Genomic DNA, 17,801 nt, shown 5'->3' with positions numbered 1-17,801 from the left:
TCTGTGAGTACCAGGTCAACTTGGTCTACAAAGTGGTTCCCAGGACAGCCAGGGCTACACAGAGAAACCCTGTCTTCAAAACAAATCAAAAAAGGAAAAAGAAAAGAAAAACCAAGAAGCCAGTTACTATTGATGTACAGAAATGCAAAGCATGTGCTCCAGACAGCACCTGGGTCCTCCCCCTAAGAGCTTAACTAAAGGTGGACTCCACGGTCTAGGAAAGTTCCACAGTCCTGGCCGTTTTCCTGCATGAATGAACATGGTGTCTAGAACCCAGAAAAGCTACTCTGAAGGAGCCACTCAGAAAAGAGCTGGTGTCAGAGAGTCAGGGGACCTGAAGAATACACCCACTTGCTGGTGGAACGTTCCTGTTTGTGGGTGTCAGGACCAAACATCTCCAGTTCCACTGAGATCATGTGTGACCCCCACCCACTTGCTCTCATTTTCTATTTCAACCTTTTTCCTGTCTGTTTTAGCTCTCAAGGGGATAGTGGTTTTGAAAAGCAACAACAGCAGCAACAGAAAAGCAAAGTTATCGAATTTCTGAAGGACGGCAGGGCATATGGGGGGAGGGGAGAGAACAGGTTGGGCAGGCAGAGGAGGAGAGTACACACCCAAGAATGGTGTGGACTTCTCGAGATGGAGGGTTGCCTCGAAATTGGTGTGTTTTTTGTTTCATTTTATTTATTTATTTGCTCATTTGTTTTTGAGACAGGATCTTAACAATATTTCCTGGAACTCACTCTGCAGACCAGGCTGGCCTCAAACTCAGAGATCCGCCTGCCTCTGCCTCCCGAGTGCTGGGCATAAAGGCGTGGGCCACCAATGCCCGGCTGTTACAGACATGCCGTATGTGTGCTTCTTTGTGGCTTTTGTTTGTTTTGTGGCCCTAGGGTTGACCCCCAGGACCTTGCTAGGTGGGTGTTCCGCTATTAAACTACATCCCAACCTCTGTTGTTTGACTTTTTATTTCAGGAGAGGATCTCACTTAGTTGCCTAACTAGACTCTAACAAACTCGATAGCGCAGGAAGGCTTTGAAGTTGGAATCCTCCTGCCTCAGCCTGCCAAGTACCTGAGGCTTGAAGTCTGGACCACCAAAACTTGTAATGCATACTTTGTTTGTTTATTCTTCTATGTCTGTTACTGATCCAGTTGTTATTGCCCAAATAATTACACAGAGCTGAAATTTTTCTTTTTTCTTCTATTTGGCAATGAAAATAGCTTATGATTAAAATAACACTGGTCAGCCAGGCAGTGTTGGCTGTGGTGGCACACAACTTTAATCTCAGCAGAGGCAGGTGGATCTCTGAGTTTGAAGCGAGCCTGGTCTACAGAGCAAGTTCCAGGACAGCCAAAGAAACCCTGTCTCGAAAAACCATAAATAAAATAGCACTGGTTGAATACTTCATCTCTGTCATATGAGCCCTCAATAATCCACAGCAATCTTCTAAAACATCCTTATTCCCATTTTACAGTTGGGAAAACTGAGCCCCTAAGTCAGGAGTAATGTTCTTACCTAACTACAACACGGCCCCCATGTAGCAAAGCCAAGTTTTGGACCCTTGTACTCTACTACTGTCTGGATGGATGCACCATCAGTATGGATTCCAAATATTGTCCTGTGTAGTGGCTCACACCTGTAAGATCAACAACTCTCAAGAAGATAAGGCAGGAGGATTGCCATGAGTTTGAGAATAGACTGGCTAAATAGTGAGTCCCAGGCCAGAGAGAGGTTACAGAATGAGACTATATAAATAAAAACAAATATACAAATGATTGAGAAAAAAAAAAAAAACGAAAACCGGTGTTACCTAGAGGGCTTTTTGATGAAAACACTGCTGTGGCAGCCTTGGTGTTTCTGAGTCAGTGAGTGGAGAAGTTGCATCTGCGGCTTTGGTGCTAAGAACCCCACCTAGGGCTCTGCATACTCACATGTTACTCTGTAGCGCTTGTTCCCCGACCAGGCTACTTTTTTTTTTTTTTTTTTTTTTTTGGTTTTTCGAGACAGGGTTTCTCTGTGGCTTTGGAGGCTGTCCTGGAACTGGCTTGGTAGTCCAGGCTGGTCTCGAACTCACAGAAATCCGCCTGCCTCTGCCTCCCAAATGCTGGGATTAAAGGCGTGCGCCACCACCGACCAGGCTACTTTTACGTTCCCACAATTTCCATTTCCTTCCAAATGGGTCCTAGGGCCTTGGGAGATGCTTCAGTGGGTTAAAAAAAACACTTGAAATCCCTGAACACACATAAAAAACAGGTGCTTTGGTGGTGTCCAACTCTGTAATTCCAATTCCCCTGTGGAGGACAGGAGACAGAATCTGCAAAAGCTTGCCAGCCAGCTAACTGGCCTATGCCATGCAAAAACAAGAGCCCTGTCTTTGTTTTTTTGGAGGGGTTTTGGTCTTTGAGTTTTTGTTTGTTTGTTTTGTTTTTTGGGGGGGGGGTTCAAGGCAGGGTTTCTCTGTGGCTTTGGAGGCTGTCCTGGAACTTGCTCTTGTAGACCAGGCTGGCCTCGAACTCACAGAGATCAGCCTGCTTCTGCCTCTGGTGTGCTGGGATTAAAGCTGTGCACCACTGCCCAACTTTTTTTTTCTTAATTCATCATTTTTTTATGTGCTTTCAATTTTTTTTTTTTTTTGGTTTTTCGAGACAGGGTTTCTCTGTGGCTTTGGAGGCTGTCCTGGAACTCGCTTGGTAGTCCAGGCTGGTCTCGAACTCACAGAGATCCGCCTGCCTCTGTCTCCCGAGTGCTGGGATTAAAGGCGTGAGCCACCAACGCCCGGCTGTGCTTTCAAATTTTTGTTTTTGTTTTTTGAGACAGGGTTTCTCTGTGGCTTTGGAGGCTGTCCGGGAACTAGCTCTTGTAGACCTGGCTGGCCTCGAACTCACAGAGATCCGCCTGCCTCTGCCTCCCAAGTGCTGGGATTAAAGGCTTGTGCCACCAACGCCCTGCTGTGCTTTCAGATTTTGCCTGCAATGCAAGTTATATGCACTATGTGCATACTGGTGTCAGAGGAGGCCAGGAAAAGGTGTGAAATCATTAGGGACTGGAGTTACACATGGTGTGGGTGCTGGGAATCAAACCCTGGTCCTCTAGAAGAGCAGTCAGCTCTCTCAATTGCTAAACCATCACTCCAGTCTCCCTGTCTGTTATTGTGAGACTGGGTCTCACTGTGGAGCCTTGGCTTAAATGCAACATGTTAAATCAAGCTTGCTACTCCTGCCTGTCTCCTGAGTGCTGGAATTAAAGGGATATACCACCACACCAGCCAAATCTTTGGTTTTGATATCAAAAGTATCGATCCTCAACGGAATGCATTTTGTTATTTTGTTCTTGTTTTTGTTTGCTTGGCTGGTTTTTTTTTTGTTTTTGTGTAGCTCTGGCTGTCCTGGAACTTGCTCTGTATATCAGGCTGGAACTCACAAAGGAGGGCACTGCGAAGCCACTCCTTGTTTCACTCTTGAGGAAGCTCCTCTAAGTTTTAAAGAGAACAAGGCCGGGTCCTGTTTAGAACTTCACAGACAGATTGTTGCTATCGAATAATGCTCTCCCTCCCACCTCGAGGTCTGACCCCAGCCATGAAGCCCTTTCTTAGATCGCATCTGATTGAATGGAACTGTGCCCTGCACCTTTTCTTTTACTTCTTTTTAATAACAGGAAGCTGATTGCCCTTCCCTGCCTGGGAACTCCTCTATTCTGACATTTTCTAGAAAACAAGTCGTGTGTACGTGACTTTTTGTGCCGGCTTCTTTCCCTTTAGCAACCCGTTTTTCAAGGTCTATTCACGATGCAGAGGAGTCGGCTCTCTGCATTTCCTTGCTCACATGTATTGAGATATAACGGGGTAGCCAACAAGATAGCTAGCTGAGTGCTAGAGGCCCCTGTTGCCATGCTCCACCAAAGCCCAGCTCAGCGGCTGCCGGCTGTTTTTTGCTACACAATTTAAAAAAAAAGAAACTTCAATAGAGACCTGGATTTCCCCTCCCCTAGCATGCAAATTCGATAGCTGGAAAGCTCCAGTTTTGCAAAATGAAAAAGTTGTGAGCTTTTTTTTTTTTTAACCCTCTTTCCATGACCACCCTGGAAAGTCCGCCCCGGTGTCTATAGCAACCAGGCTTCTCACGCGCCCGTCACCAAGGGCGGAGCTACGGGCGGCTCCTCCTCCGCGGGCTAGCGCAGGCCTCTGGTCCTCTCGTGCTGCTGCCTCGTCTCTTTTCTCGCTGCTTTGCTTCCCACGGCCCCTTAGCCGTGTCCCCTACATCTGGCGCACGGCTGTGCGGCTGCGCGTGGTTTTCCGTGGTGTGGTGCTTCCCGCGACTCGGAGCATTCTTCCGGGGCCACCCAGACTGCACACGACGTGGACTTGGCCCAGCGCTAAGTTTTCTTAACCCAAAGACAGTGGACGTGTAGGTAGTGACAGCAGCCCCGGAGGTCGCCGAAGTCGGGGGCACCATGGAGGAGCCCCCTGTGCGGGAGGAGGAGGACGGGGAGGACGACGAAGGCGCCCTGGCCAAGAGTCCCCTGCAGCTGACCACCGACGACGTGTACGACATCTCCTACGAGGTGGGCCGCGAGCTGATGGCCCTGGGCAGCGACCCCCGAGTCACCCGGCTGCAATTCAAGATCGTGCGTGTGATGGAGATGCTGGAGGCGCTGGTGAACGAGGGCAGCCTGGTGGCCGAGGAGCTGAGGATGGAGAGGGACAACCTCAGGCAGGAGGTGGAGGGGCTGCGGAGAGCCGGTGTGTCCGGAGGCCAGGTGAGCAAAACCCAAGCCTCAGTTTGGAAGTATTCCCACAGTCAACATTTATTGAGCACCTACTAAATGTCAGACCCTGCAGTGTTCCATGTCAGTAGCCTACTGCTTCGGTTTTCAATTTACTTAACCTTTTAAAAGTTATTTTAACTTTTATTTGTGTGTGTGTGTTATGGGCATATTGTTTGCAGTGCATTCTGTGTGCCACATGCATGAAGTGCCCGGGAAGGCCAGAAGAGGGCGATGAATTGCCCACCATGGATTTATGGATGGTTGTGAGCTGGGTGCTGGGAATCGAACCCAGGTCTTCTGCAACAACAGCTAGTGCTCTTAGGCACAGAATTATCACTCCAGCCTTGATTTACTCCCCACCCCCAAACAGGGTTTCTCTGTGTATCATTGATGTCCTGGAAGTCTCTTTGTAGACCAGGCTGGCCTCAAATTCACAGAGCTAGTTCCAGGACAGCTAGGGCTACACAGAGAAACCCTGTCTCAAAACAAAAACAAAAACAAAAAAATTATTAACATGTGCACGTGTCCTTGAGTGTGTGTATATGTGTGTCAGGGGACAAGTTTGTGAAGTGAGCATGATAACCACTACACTACAGAAACACAGTGGGGGGACAAGTCTGTTAGGCACCAAAGCCCAGAGTTGCTAGACTTAGTAGAGCTGAACTGCACAGGCATCTAAGAAGCTACATGAGGTGGTTTGTTGTTTCTGTGGTTTAGGGTTGAAATATTGGGCATTGGAGGGTCCTGAATGTGCTAAGCAAGAGTTGTACTGCTGAGGTACATAGCCCACTCCTTACTTTATTAATTTTTGTTTATGAGAGAAGGTCTCTCTCTTTTTTTCTCCCTTCTTTCTTCTTTTTTAAAGCAGGGTCTCGTTAAGTAGCCCTCGCTGGCCCGGAACTTTCCGTGTAGACCAGATTAGACTCAAACTCACAGAGGTCCTCCAACCCAAGCATCCAGTGTGCAGAGATGGCAAGCATGAGATGCTATGCCCAGCTTAAACAGTCATTCTAAGAAAGGAACTCTCTCATTCTCTCTCTGTCTCTGTCTCTCTCTGTCTCTCTCTCTGAACTCATGGTAATCTTCTTGGCTCAGTCTGTGTGTTGGAAGCAAAGGTCTGAACCACCACCACCACCACTGGCATGTTTCACCTGCTTCTAAGTGACAGTGATGACTGTTTTTGCAGAGAAACTCTTTTTTTCCATGCCCAAGCGAGGTGATGGCCAAGAACCTCCATGGTAGCTTGGCCTTGGAGATTCTCTTGCCCGATTGCTCTGCCATAGTCATGCTGTTTGGTGCAGATGGTCTTCAGGCACATAGAAATGGAGGAAGCTCCCAGCACTCGGGAGGAAGAGGCAAGGGGATGTCTGTGAGTTCGAGGCCAGCCTGGTCTACAGAGAGATTTCTAGGACAGGCTCCAAAGCTACACAGAGAAACCCTGTCTCGAAAAAACACAAATAGCAAAAAACAAACAAACAAAAGAGGAAGTCAGCAGGGCATTGGTGGGTGCACGCCTTTAATCCCAGCACTCGGGAGGCAGAGGCAGACGGATCTCTGTGAGTTCGAGGCCAGCCTGGTCTACAAAGTGAGTTCCAGGACAGCCTCCAAAGCTACAGAGAAACCCTGTCTCAAAAACCAAAAAAAGAAAAAAAAAAAAAAAAGAAATGGAGGAAGCTGCATTTTGGCCTGGGAACTGTAGTTTGCATGGGGCCCAGTGATTTTCCCCATGGGGCAGAGGGGGCAAGTGTCACAGGCACCAGATGAGGTAGCATGTTTTCTTCCTTAAATACAGTCTGAAGTCGGGGTGTGGGAAGCATGGGGGTGGGGAGCCGGATGTGGTGATACATGCCTGTCATACTAGCTTGGGAGACTAAGGCCAGTCTGAGACCAGTCTGGGCTACATGGCAAGACCCTGCCTCAGAGAAGAAAAGAAGGAAGGAAAGAAAGAGCATAAAATAAAAAAAAATAAAAATAAAAAAGTTCACTCACAGCATAGTTTATTAAAATATCCTCTTTTTTATTACTTTTTTATGATTTTTAAATTATTTTGACTTGTCAAATAATGTAACATGAAACTCATTTGCTGTCTTCAGTTTATTTTTGAGAGAAAGTTTCACTGTGGCCTGAAACTCACCATGTAGACCTCAAACTGGCCACAAACTCACAGAAATCAGCCTCTGCCTCTCTAGTGCTAGATTTATTGGCTTATTTAAAAATGTTTATTTGGGCTGGAGAGATGGCTCAGAGGTTAAGAGCACTGACTGCTCTTCCAGGGGTCCTGAGTTCAATTCCCAGCAACCACATGGTGGCTCACAACCATCTACAATTCAGTCTGGTGACCTCTTCTGGCATGTAGGCAGAACACTGTATATGTGATAAATAAATAAATCTTTAAAAAAAATGGTTTTTTTGGGGGGGAGTTAAAGGCATGCGCCACCAGCGCCAGGCTTTTTAATCCTAGCACTGGGGAGGCAGAGGCAGGCAGATCTCTGTGAGTTTCAGGCCAGCCTGGTCTACAGAGCGAATTCCAGGACAGGCTCCAAAACAATACAGAGAAAACTGTCTCAAAAAACAAAACAAACAAAAAATGATTTTTAGATTTATAATTGTACATCGTGTGTACCTGTTAGATCCCCGAACTGGGCTTGCATACTTTTGTTGAGTCATCGTGTAGGTGCTGGGAACCTAACTGGGGTCCCTTGCAAGAGCCATTGCTCCAACTGCTGTACCTCCACATCTGCCTACTTTTTATTTGTATCTTTTTAAGTTTGTTTGTTTTTAAACCATAGTGGGATGGACCTCAGGGCTTGGCTCTTACTGGGCAAATGTGCTTTACCATTGAGTGGCTTCCCCAACCCTCCTTTACCATGTTCAGGTTAATTGTTCAGGACACCGAGTTCATTCACATAATCTTTTTTTCTACAATTTTATTTTTTTTGAGGTGGGGGCAGAGCTACACAGAGAAACCCTGTCTGAAAACCAACCAACCTCCCCCCCAAAGAAAACCTGGGTTTTGTTTGGTTGTTTTTTTCCTTATTCTCGAGGCAGGCTAGTGAGTGAGCAAGCACACTGCTCTCCTAATCCCCCTCCCCCATTTTGGTTGTTTTTGTTTGTTTGTTGAGGTAAGTTCTCGGTGTAGCCCTGGCTGTCCTGGAACTCACTCTGTAGACCAGGCTGGCCTTGAATTCCCAGAGATCCACCTGCCTCTGCCTCTTGAGTGCTGGAACTAAGGTCCTGGCTTTGTTTATTCCCTGGATTCAAGATGGGTGAAACCCTTCAGCCACCCACAGCTACCCAGGAAGTGACTCCAGAAGTCCTGAGTCAGCATTATATTAAAAAAACAAAAAGAGTATGAGGAATGCCTTTGTTTTTTAATGATTTGGGAAAAATTCCACTGTCCTGTTATCAGCAGAGAGAGGTCTGAACTGTATGTACCCTGATACACTACTACTGAGACAATGGAATGTAGATTGGGAGACTAGAAACACAGCCCCATTGTGACTGTGTCCCAGGGGAGTCATGTGGATCTTCATGTTACATAACACATGTAACTTGTGACTGTCTTGGTTCAGTATATTGTCATGGGTGGTTTTTGGTGCTGGGGATGGAGCCCCGGCTTCAGACGTGTGAGGCGGGTGTTTGCCTGTGTCTCCTTTCTTTGCAATGCACTGATTTTCATGTGTTTGGGGGTTTTGCTTGTGTGCATGTATGTGCACCAAATGTGTGTGCCTGATACCTTCCGAGGCCAGCAGAGGGTGCTGCATCCTCTGGAATTGGAGTTACAGATGGTTGTGAGTAGCCATGTGGGTGCTAGGTGCCCAGTCTGGGTCCTCTGCGAGAGCAGCAGTTACACTTAACTGGAAAGCCATCTCCCCAGCTCTGTACTCTGGCTTTCACTGATAAATCCCATCCCTTCTTGTTATCTATCATTTCCACATTCAGGTCCTCAGTCTGAGCAATAGCACCTTCAAACTTTCATTTAACCACCTCCACTCCTCTGTTAATGTGATGTACTCATTGGTCATACTCCCTCTGTAACTGCCTGGGTCCTGCTGCTGTCTCTGCCCCCAAATAACAGATGAGACACTGTTGGCCGTTGGCTATGGTTTCTTAATGGCTAGCTCTGACTTAATTATTAACCCATAATTACTGATCTATATATTTTTACAAGGTCTTATCTTACCGAGGATGCCAGACTTGCGTTCTCTCCTCCCAGGATCACATGGCGACTCTCTTGACTACGTTTCCCAGAATCCTCCTCGACTCCTAGTCCCACCTGTCTTGCTTCCCTATTGGCCAACAGAGCTTTATTTATACCAACCAGACAAACATATACACAGAAGGACTTCCCCCATCACTTTCTCTGCTCCAGCCTGAGGAACCCTGGGTCTCCTCTCAGGGAATGGCACTTTGCCAGACCTCCAGCCAAGCCTGGTCTCAGCTCACAGGGCACCTGGGAGCCACAGAGCCGACCTTTCCCATCAGGGGTGGGTGTGGTCCATTGTAGTAACTGACCGTGTCAGCATGCTGTCTTTCAGGTGAACCTGGGACCGGACAAAATGGTAGTGGATCTAACCGACCCAAACCGGCCGCGCTTCACTCTGCAGGAGCTGAGGGACGTGCTGCAGGAGCGCAACAAGCTCAAGTCGCAGCTGCTGCTGGTGCAGGAGGAACTGCAGTGCTACAGGAGGTGGGCTCCCTGCAGCAGCCTAGGGTGCTTGATGCTTTACACACCGGCTCCTGTGTTCACTCACCCAGGTTACTGAACACCCATCTGTGCCAGGCACCAAGTGTATATATAGCTGCACGGCACTGGATGGCAAAAAGCCCTTGAAAGTGTAATAGGGAGACGTGACCATGAGAAGTCCGGCCAAGTGGCCAGGTGGTGGCAGCAGTGCTGCACACCTTTAATCCCAGCACTCGGGAGGCAGAGGCAAGGGGATGTCTGTGAGTTCGAGGCCAGCCTGGTCTACAGAGAGATTTCTAGGACAGGCTCCAAAGCTACACAGAGAAACCCTGTCTCGAAAAAACACAAATAGCAAAAAACAAACAAACAAAAGAGGAAGTCAGCAGGGCATTGGTGGGTGCACGCCTTTAATCCCAGCACTCGGGAGGCAGAGGCAGACGGATCTCTGTGAGTTCGAGGCCAGCCTGGTCTATAGAGCCAGTTCCAGGACAGGCTCCAAAACAATACAGAGAAACCCTGTCTTAAAAAAACAAACAAAAAAAATCCAAAAAAAAAAAAAGAGGAAGTCCAGGTTGTGTGTGGCTTCAGACGTGTGAGGTGGGTGTTTGCCTGTGTCTCCTTTCTTTGTAATGCACTGATTTTCATGGAGTATAATCCTTGTACTCCAGAGGTGGAGCCTGGGGATTATAAATTCAGAGACTAGTCTGTGCTACATGAGACCCTCTCTGTACAAACATAAAGAAGTTCATCCATGTCTGGTCATGCATACCTGTAATGTCAGTAAGGGTGGAGGACCATGGGTTCAAAGCAGCCTGGGCTGCATAGTGAGACCCTGATTGGAAACAACAATGGTCAGCTTGGTAGAACACCCCTTTAATACCAGCACTCAAGGGGCAGGGGCAGGCAGGTCTCTCTAAGTTTAAGGCCAGCCTGGTCTACATAGTGAAACCTTGTCTCAAAGCACAACAACAAATACCTTATTTTATTTATTTTTGGTGTCAGGGGTGGAGTTCGAGGCCAGCTGTGTACTAAGCATGTGCTGTACCACTGAACCATAACCCCAGAAAAGAGAACCGCAGGACAACTATTTGTCTCTTCTCTCCCATTTGCCCAGTGGTCTGCTTCCACCCAGAGAAGCTCCAGGAGGAAGAAGAGAGAAGGATGCTGTGGGTACCATGGGCAACAGTGACAAGGAAGAGAGGACCATCATGAAGAAGCTGTGAGTCACCCAGATGCCCCCATGACCACTAGATCATGACTGTGAGGTGTGTGGGAAGCTTGCCAGCCCTAGGATGGGAGGTTCTCTTCTTCTGGCATGTGGCTGCAGCCAGTAGAAAAGCTTCATGCCATTTAGTTTTAACTGTAACCAGTTTCAGGAAGAAGTCTGAGCATGGGACACATCTTGCCAGTCTGCCTTGAATGAGAATCTGACTCAAGAACTTTGAGCCATAATGTTATTAATGCTGTTACAATTATTCATAGGGTCATTTCCCAAGATTTCACCTAGGCATGGAAAACCAGGATCCAAAAATAATTAATGGAATATTCCAGAAATAATGAGGTTTCAGGAGGGTATGGTAGTGTACACCTTTAGCCTCAGCACTCAGGAGGCAGAGGCAGGCAGAGCTCTGTGCGTTTGAGGCCAGCTTGGTCTATAGAGTGAGTTCCAGGACAGCCAGAGCTACACAGAAACCCTGTCTCAAGGGAAAAGACAAAGAAAACCAAAGAAATAGTTGAGTTCCCAAGTTTCCAATTCATGCTGTTGCCCCCCACCATGTCCAGTCTGGGATAGGTATCATCTGATTGTCTTTTTTCAAGCTAGGCTGCCACACCCTCTGCCCAGTCATCATGTAGCCATCTCGGTCATGGGTCAAGGGTGGCACCCTGGCAGAGTCTGTGCTCTAGTGAACCTCCTGTTAATAGTGGCCTCAAGGCAGGAGAGCCTTTTGCTGGCAACTTGGTATGCCAAGGAGAATCTATCGATAAGGTATTTCTCTTTTTTTTTTTTTGTTTTTCGAGACAGGGTTTCTCTGTGGCTTTTTGGAGGCTGTCCTGGAACTCGCTTGGTAGTCCAGGCTGGTCTTGAACTCAGAGAGATCCGCCTGCCTCTGCCTCCCAAGTGCTGGGATTAAAGGCGTGCGCCACCAACGCCCGGCCCGAGGTATTTCTCTTAAATATAAAGAGGAAACTTGGTGATGGGCATATGGGTAGCAGTTATGAGCACTTGTTGCTCGTATACTCTGGCAGGGTGTCGTGGGGTTTCTGTTCTGGGGATGAGATACTGTGGGCAAATGCAATTTGGGGAAGGAAGTGTTTATTTACTCCCATTTCCATATAACTGTTCATCACCAAAGGCAATTAGGACAGTGTTGTGTGAAACAGCTTTTCCTGGTGGGGAGATGAAACACAGGGCTACTCACTCTGGAGAGGGGCCGGGTGTTGGTGGCGCACGCCTTTAATCCCAGCACTTGGGAGGCAGAGGCAGGAGGATCTCTGAGTTCGAGACCAGCCTGGTCTACAGAGCGAGTTCCAGAACAACCTCCAAAGTCACAGAGAAGCCCTGTCTCGAAAAAAACCAAAAAAAAAAAAATCTAGAGTTCAGTCTGGTGAGATCCTAAGCAGAGGGGCCTGGTTAACCCACACCTTGACTCTGACCCACCCCCAATGGCTGGACCATCCCACATCATTCACAAATTAAGAATATGTCCTACAGGCTTGCAGTACAGAACCAATTTCTCTCTAGAAGGTCACTTCTCAGCTAACTCTAGCTTGTGTCCAGTTGACGTAGAGCTCAGCACACAGGGAACACGTTTAATCAGCAGACCCCCTGAATTACACACGGTCATAAGCTCTGTATGTGCTCTATAGTCCCTAGGGTTTCTAATTCTAGCAGAACCCTCCGCCTTTGAGACGTTGACACACACTCCTCCGTCTAGTCTAACGGCAGTGCTGGTGCCCTAAACTCTACCTCCTAAGGCTATGAAGCCCACTCGAATTCCCTAAAGCCTATGTTTCCCAACATGAAAATGAGGGCGCTAGAACCTTCTATCACAGGGGACTAAGTGATCACACACTGCTCTCTTTTCTTGGTTTCTCCAGACAGGGTTTCTTTTTTCTCCTTTTTTAAAAAAATATTTATTTATTATGTATGCAATGTCCTGCCTCCATGTATGTCTGTCAGTGCTCTTAACCCCTGAGCCATCTCTCCAGCCCAGGCTTCTCTCTGTAGCTTTGGAGCCTGCCCTGGAACTTGCTCAGTAGACCAGGCTGACTTCAAACTCACAGAAATCTGCTTGCCTCTGCTTTTTTGTTTTGTTTTGTTTTTTTTTGGACAAGGTCTTACTGACATTTACTATGTAGACCTGCTGCCTGGTCTTTGAAATGGGTAAACTAAACTCAAGGGCTTCACATCTAATAATTTAGAAATAACGGGACCAGGTCCTCATTCAGCCCCCTGATTTAGTAACCATGACAGGATACAGAAAAGACACATAGGCCTCTGACACAAGGAAACTCCAGGTCCTCTGGCCTCCCGGAGCCTAGGGCCAAAAGTGGTCACAAAGAAACTCCAGACACCCCTCCCCACAGCCTCCTAGATGCTTGGTTCCTGGGAACTGTTTGGCCACAAAACAAACTCCAGGAGGGACCAAAACCTCCCCTGTAGTCTCCAGGATATAGTTCTGAAAACTATTGGTATCAATGTACAACAAGCCACCTGCAAGTAACAAGACAAAGTCATAGAAACCACAGAATATTCCCTCTCGGCACTGACCAGTGAAAATAATTGGTACACAGGTATTTTGTGCCAAAATATGACTTTGAGAAATTCTGATTGTTCCCAAATGTCAACCAATCAGAAACCAACCCATACCTACTGATGCAATCTGTAACTTTTGTCTTTAAAACCTAGCAGTAGACAGGGAACCTCACTTCCTCTGGAGGCTGCTGGGACAGCTAGCCAGACGGGGTACCTGTCATGGTTGGATGAACAATCATTAAACCTTGCTTTTGCAATTTAGTGGGTCTTCCTGGTAGTCTCTAGGGACTTTGCAATTTGGGCACAACAGTCTTTTTTTGGGGGGGGTTTCGAGATAGAATTTCTCTGTGGCTTTGGAGGCTGTCCTGCAACTCACTCTGTAGTCCAGGCGGGTCTCAAACTCACAGAGATCTGCCTGCGTCCGGCTCTGGAGTGCTGGGATTAAAGGCGTGCACCACCAACGCCTGGCGGCACAACAGTCTTGAACTCCTGCCTACTCAGGAGATTGTCTTAAGTGCTGGGATAAAGACGCATCACCATATTTTACCATATTTTGTTTTTAATAATAAATTACTTTAATTAAAATCTATCCTTTCTCCCTTACCTTTCCTTTCCTTCCTTTGACCCTTTCCATGCGTTCCCCCCACTCCAGCTGCTCAATGATATAGGAAAGCCCACTTGGGGGCTCTTCCCTGGGGAAGACTTTGTGTCTGTGCCCAGCATTCCTTAGTTGACATCTACATTAAAAATTTTTTTTGTTTTTTTTCTTCAGGTGGTGTTAGTGCACACCTTTAATCCTCACACTTGAAGCAGGGAGATCTCAGTGAGTTCAAGGCCATCCTGGTCTATACAGTGAGTTCCAGGACAGCCAGGAATGTTACACAGAAAAACCCTGTCTCAAAAATCCATCCCCCCAAAAAAGTGTTTTTGCTTTTGTTTTTGGAGACAGGGTATGTCTACGTAGCCCTGGCTGTGCTGGAACTCACTGTGTAGGCCAGACTTGCCTTGAGCTCAGAGATTCACTTCTCCTGCCTCACCTTTGCCAGGACTAAAGGCGTGCATGGGCCTGTACTCTACAGATTAATCACACACCCTACCCCTGAACTGAACCCCCAGCCCTCTTTGGATTTTGCGTTTTGAAACGTTTTTGAGACAGAATCTCACTAAAAGTTGCCCAGGCTGGCCTTGATCTACTGATCCTCCTGCCTCCACTCCTCAAGTGCTCAGATGATAGATGAGCAGCTCCCACTACACCTCAGCTCCAAGTCCCATTTAATCAGACACGTGGAACACATGGACCTCTAACCCAGCCAGTAACAAGACCATACTCACAGTGAGCTCTGCTTTCTGGAGAGACTGGGTATTCTCCCTTTCCTGTATGCTTAGTCTACATGGAGTCTCAAGAAGGCAGGAACCACTGGTTTCTTTCAGCCTCCTCTTTGGGAGTTCTTCAAGCCAATTCACTGGCACTTAAGCCAAATAAGGCAAAAGTAAGATGTCTGTGGTCAGGAAGCTGCATATTCACATCTGATAAGCTCACTAAACTGGTGGAAGGAATGAGGGGACAGGTGACTTTGAATAAATATGCCTGGCTAAGAAGAATTTTCATCTTTGTCTTGAGAATGAGGAGCCAGGGAAGGGCTCTGTGTCCTGTGCGTGGACCAGGGCCAGCAGGGTGTTTGTGTGTGGATACTCATCTGTGCCTTGGGTGGTTATCAGGCTTTTGTTTTTTTGAGACAGGGTTTGTCTGTGTAGCTGAGATTGTCCTTAACTCTGTAGTTCAGACTGGCCTCAAACTCAGAAACCCACCTGCCTCTGCCTCTAGCGTTCTGGGCTTAAAGGCATGCACCTCTACCACCGGGCACATTTATTTCTAATTTATTTGGTTGTTCTCATGCCACAGCACATGTGTGCAGGTCAGACAGCAAATTATAATAGATGCTCACCTTCCACCACGTGGATCCCAGAGATCACACCCAGGCTGTCAGGCTCGGGACAAGTGCCTTTACCCACTGTAACATAGGCTTCCACAGCATGCAAGAGTTGATTTCACCATACTCTCTTCCTTTTTTCCATCTACCCAGGTTCTTTTTCCGGTCAGGGAAACACACCTAGATTGAAGGCCATGGCAAAGGCCTCTGACCCGAGAAGACAATTGTCAAGGTGTCTTCTGGAACCATCTTTCTGTGACATGTATCTGCTCTGGGCTGGCGACTCATTTCCCCCTCAGAATAGTCAAAGGAAGATGTTCTCACTGCTCCCTTGCTGGCTGGGGACAGACCTGGACAGCCACCATGCTTTGGCCAGGCCAGGCGAGACAACACCAAGAACTCCAGAATGTAAAGAGCATGGCCACATCCTGCCTCCACAGATGGAGAGGACTCTGGCCTGTTCCAGCCTTTGAGATGCTCTGGTCGTTAACGTGGGAAAATATGGAATTGACTTCGCTGATACTTGGTGAATACTTGATTTTTCTCATACAACTTTATATGACTTTTGTATTAAATAAAGACCTTTATACTTTCTATTACTATTTTGGAGTGGTCTCCTACTAAAGATGGTGCTTGTGCCTGTGGGCATACAGGGCATGTGTGTTTCATGGAACCCAAGTGAGGTGTCAGCCAGGGAGACTTAAGTCTCTGCAGACCGAAGGAAATGCCAAAGATCTGATTAGAAATGGACTACGTAAGCTTGTGAGCTCAAGAGTAGGGCAAAGTACTTTTCATTTTACTATGGAAGCAAGCAAAACATTAGGTGTCAGTCTCCTGGAACTAGAGTTACAGACTGTCACCACAGTCTGCCATCTGGATGCTGGGAAACTTCAGGAAGGGCAGAGTCAGTGCTTTTAGCTGCTGAGCCACCTTCCCAGTCCTCAGAGGACAGACTTTAGAGTTGTTTCTGGACTTTCAACCTTGTTGAGGTAGGGTTTCCCTTCTTTCTAATTTGCTGTGTACTCCAGGATTGCTGCCTCTGGAGCTTCTGGGGAGTGCTGCAGTCTCTGCTTCTATCTCCCTGACAGCCCTTCCTTATATAACCCTGGCTGGCTTGGAACGCAAGAGATCCAGCTGCCCTTGCCTCCCGAGTACTGGGGTCAGAGGTGTGTGCCCACACCTAGCTTTCTGTGTGAGTTTCAGGGATTGAACTTGACTCATCAGGCTTGGTGCAGCTGATGCTGGATATCCCTGGCTCACCTGGAACTATATAGAGCAGGCTGAACTTGAACTCATCGAAATCTCGATGAGCTGTAGGATTAGGGGTGGTAGTTAATGCTTTTAACAGAGAGCTATCTACATCCAGCTTAAAATACCAGAACTGGGAAGCCTTCACTAGCTATCAGCCTCTAGTGGGAAGTTTAAAACTATTTTTACTTACGAATATCTGCATTGATTACCATGTACTAGTTCAAGGGCCTTTTTAGTATCAATGCACCAAATCTGCCCTTAGTGCTCCTACTGCATCAGTGTTGGGCAGGAAGAAGCTGACATGTGACCACTAGGCCTCAGAATCCTCTACAATGTGACAATGACCAACGGATGAATCTTCGGAACACCCCTTGAGGACAATGGGCAGGCTGTCCTTATGATAGACATGATGTCTAAACACCTAGTCCCAAAAGGTCACAAATACTGAAATAACAAAGCTAGCTGACATAACGTGTGCCTGGGACAGATGCAGATCTTAAGAGTCAAATTTACAGCTACGAATGGTGGTGCACGCCTTTACTCAATATCCGAGGAGGCAGAGGTAGGGGAGGAATCTTGAGTTCCAGACTGTCAGGGATATCATACAGAGGAACCCTGTCTTGGAAAACAAAGTCAAATCTACTGAATTTGAAATGACAAAGGAGCTGGTGTGGGGATGCATACCCAAGGTTCCAGCATTAGGGTGAGGGAGGCATAAATAAGTATCAGGTTCAGGGTTATACCCGACTACTATACAGCAGGACAGCCTGGGATAGACCTCAAAACAAGACAATGATGGCAATCTCACTTGCTAACCTTTTTAGGATTTGCTACATTGCTAGTCATTACCCAGAGGCTCCACACACATCAAGAACCTTCCCAAGAGCCCTCTGAACCTGCATTTTATATAGGCTAAAGATTCTAAAAAACACCCTATATGAAATGACAGACTATGGACACCCCCAGGGAGGGCCTCACCCTCCCTGGGGAAATAAGGGATAATGGGGGGGGAGGGCACGGGAGGAGGGGAGGGAAAGGGAGAGGGACCTGGAACTGACTTGTGAAGCCACCTTGTTTCTTATCTAAATTTAAACTGAAAAAAAAAAATTCTAAAAAACATGCTTGAATTCTGACTCTCTAGGACAAACCTCAAAGTTGAGTTTCAGCAGCATGTTAGAATCCATGGTCTTTTTAATATTTCTTTATGCACCATAGTATGTGTAAAGCTCAAAATATAATTAATGAGAATTGGTTCTCTCCTTCTTGGGGGGGGGGGAATGGATCAAACTTAGAACCTTTACAGGCCAGACATGCCTTTTTAATCCTAGCACCTGGGAGGCAGAGACAGGCGTAACTCTTGAGTTCAAGGCCAGCCTGGTTTACAAAGTAAGTTCCAGGACAGCCAGTTC

The 17,801-nt window shown here is 47.2% G+C and overlaps 1 protein-coding gene across 2 annotated transcripts; it reads left to right on the top strand.

The window, feature by feature from the left end:
• Window positions 1-4,143: 4,143 nt before the first annotated feature.
• On the top strand, window positions 4,144-15,735 carry Rilpl2 (Rab interacting lysosomal protein like 2). 2 transcript variants are annotated; one of them, XM_021233324.2, is made up of 4 exons: window positions 4,144-4,757; window positions 9,305-9,456; window positions 10,568-10,718; window positions 15,295-15,735. In XM_021233324.2, the coding sequence occupies exons 1-3, from the start codon at window positions 4,452-4,454 to the stop codon at window positions 10,674-10,676; spliced, it is 567 nt and encodes a 188-aa protein (XP_021088983.1). In that variant the 5' UTR covers window positions 4,144-4,451; the 3' UTR covers window positions 10,677-10,718; window positions 15,295-15,735. The 2 variants fall into 2 exon arrangements, with proteins under 2 accessions (XP_021088983.1, XP_005080676.1); XM_005080619.4 differs by having other exon boundaries at window positions 4,147-4,757; window positions 10,568-10,672.
• The last annotated feature ends 2,066 nt before the right edge of the window (window positions 15,736-17,801 follow it).

The sequence above is a fragment of the Mesocricetus auratus genome, unplaced genomic scaffold, assembly GCF_017639785.1.
Source record: "Mesocricetus auratus isolate SY011 unplaced genomic scaffold, BCM_Maur_2.0 Super-Scaffold_100025, whole genome shotgun sequence".
Lineage (NCBI taxonomy): Eukaryota > Metazoa > Chordata > Mammalia > Rodentia > Cricetidae > Mesocricetus > Mesocricetus auratus.
This window is presented reverse-complemented; position numbering and strand designations above follow the sequence as displayed.

Bases quoted from the DNA above. Each gene is read 5' to 3' on its own strand.
- Rilpl2 (XM_005080619.4), top strand. From the start codon at position 4,452: ATGGAGGAGCCCCCTGTGCGGGAGGAGGAGGACGGGGAGGACGACGAA. The intron at 9,457-10,567 runs GTGGGCTCCCTG...CCATTTGCCCAG, and splicing joins GAACTGCAGTGCTACAGGAG to TGGTCTGCTTCCACCCAGAG. The intron at 10,673-15,294 runs GTGAGTCACCCA...CCATCTACCCAG, and splicing joins AGGACCATCATGAAGAAGCT to GTTCTTTTTCCGGTCAGGGA.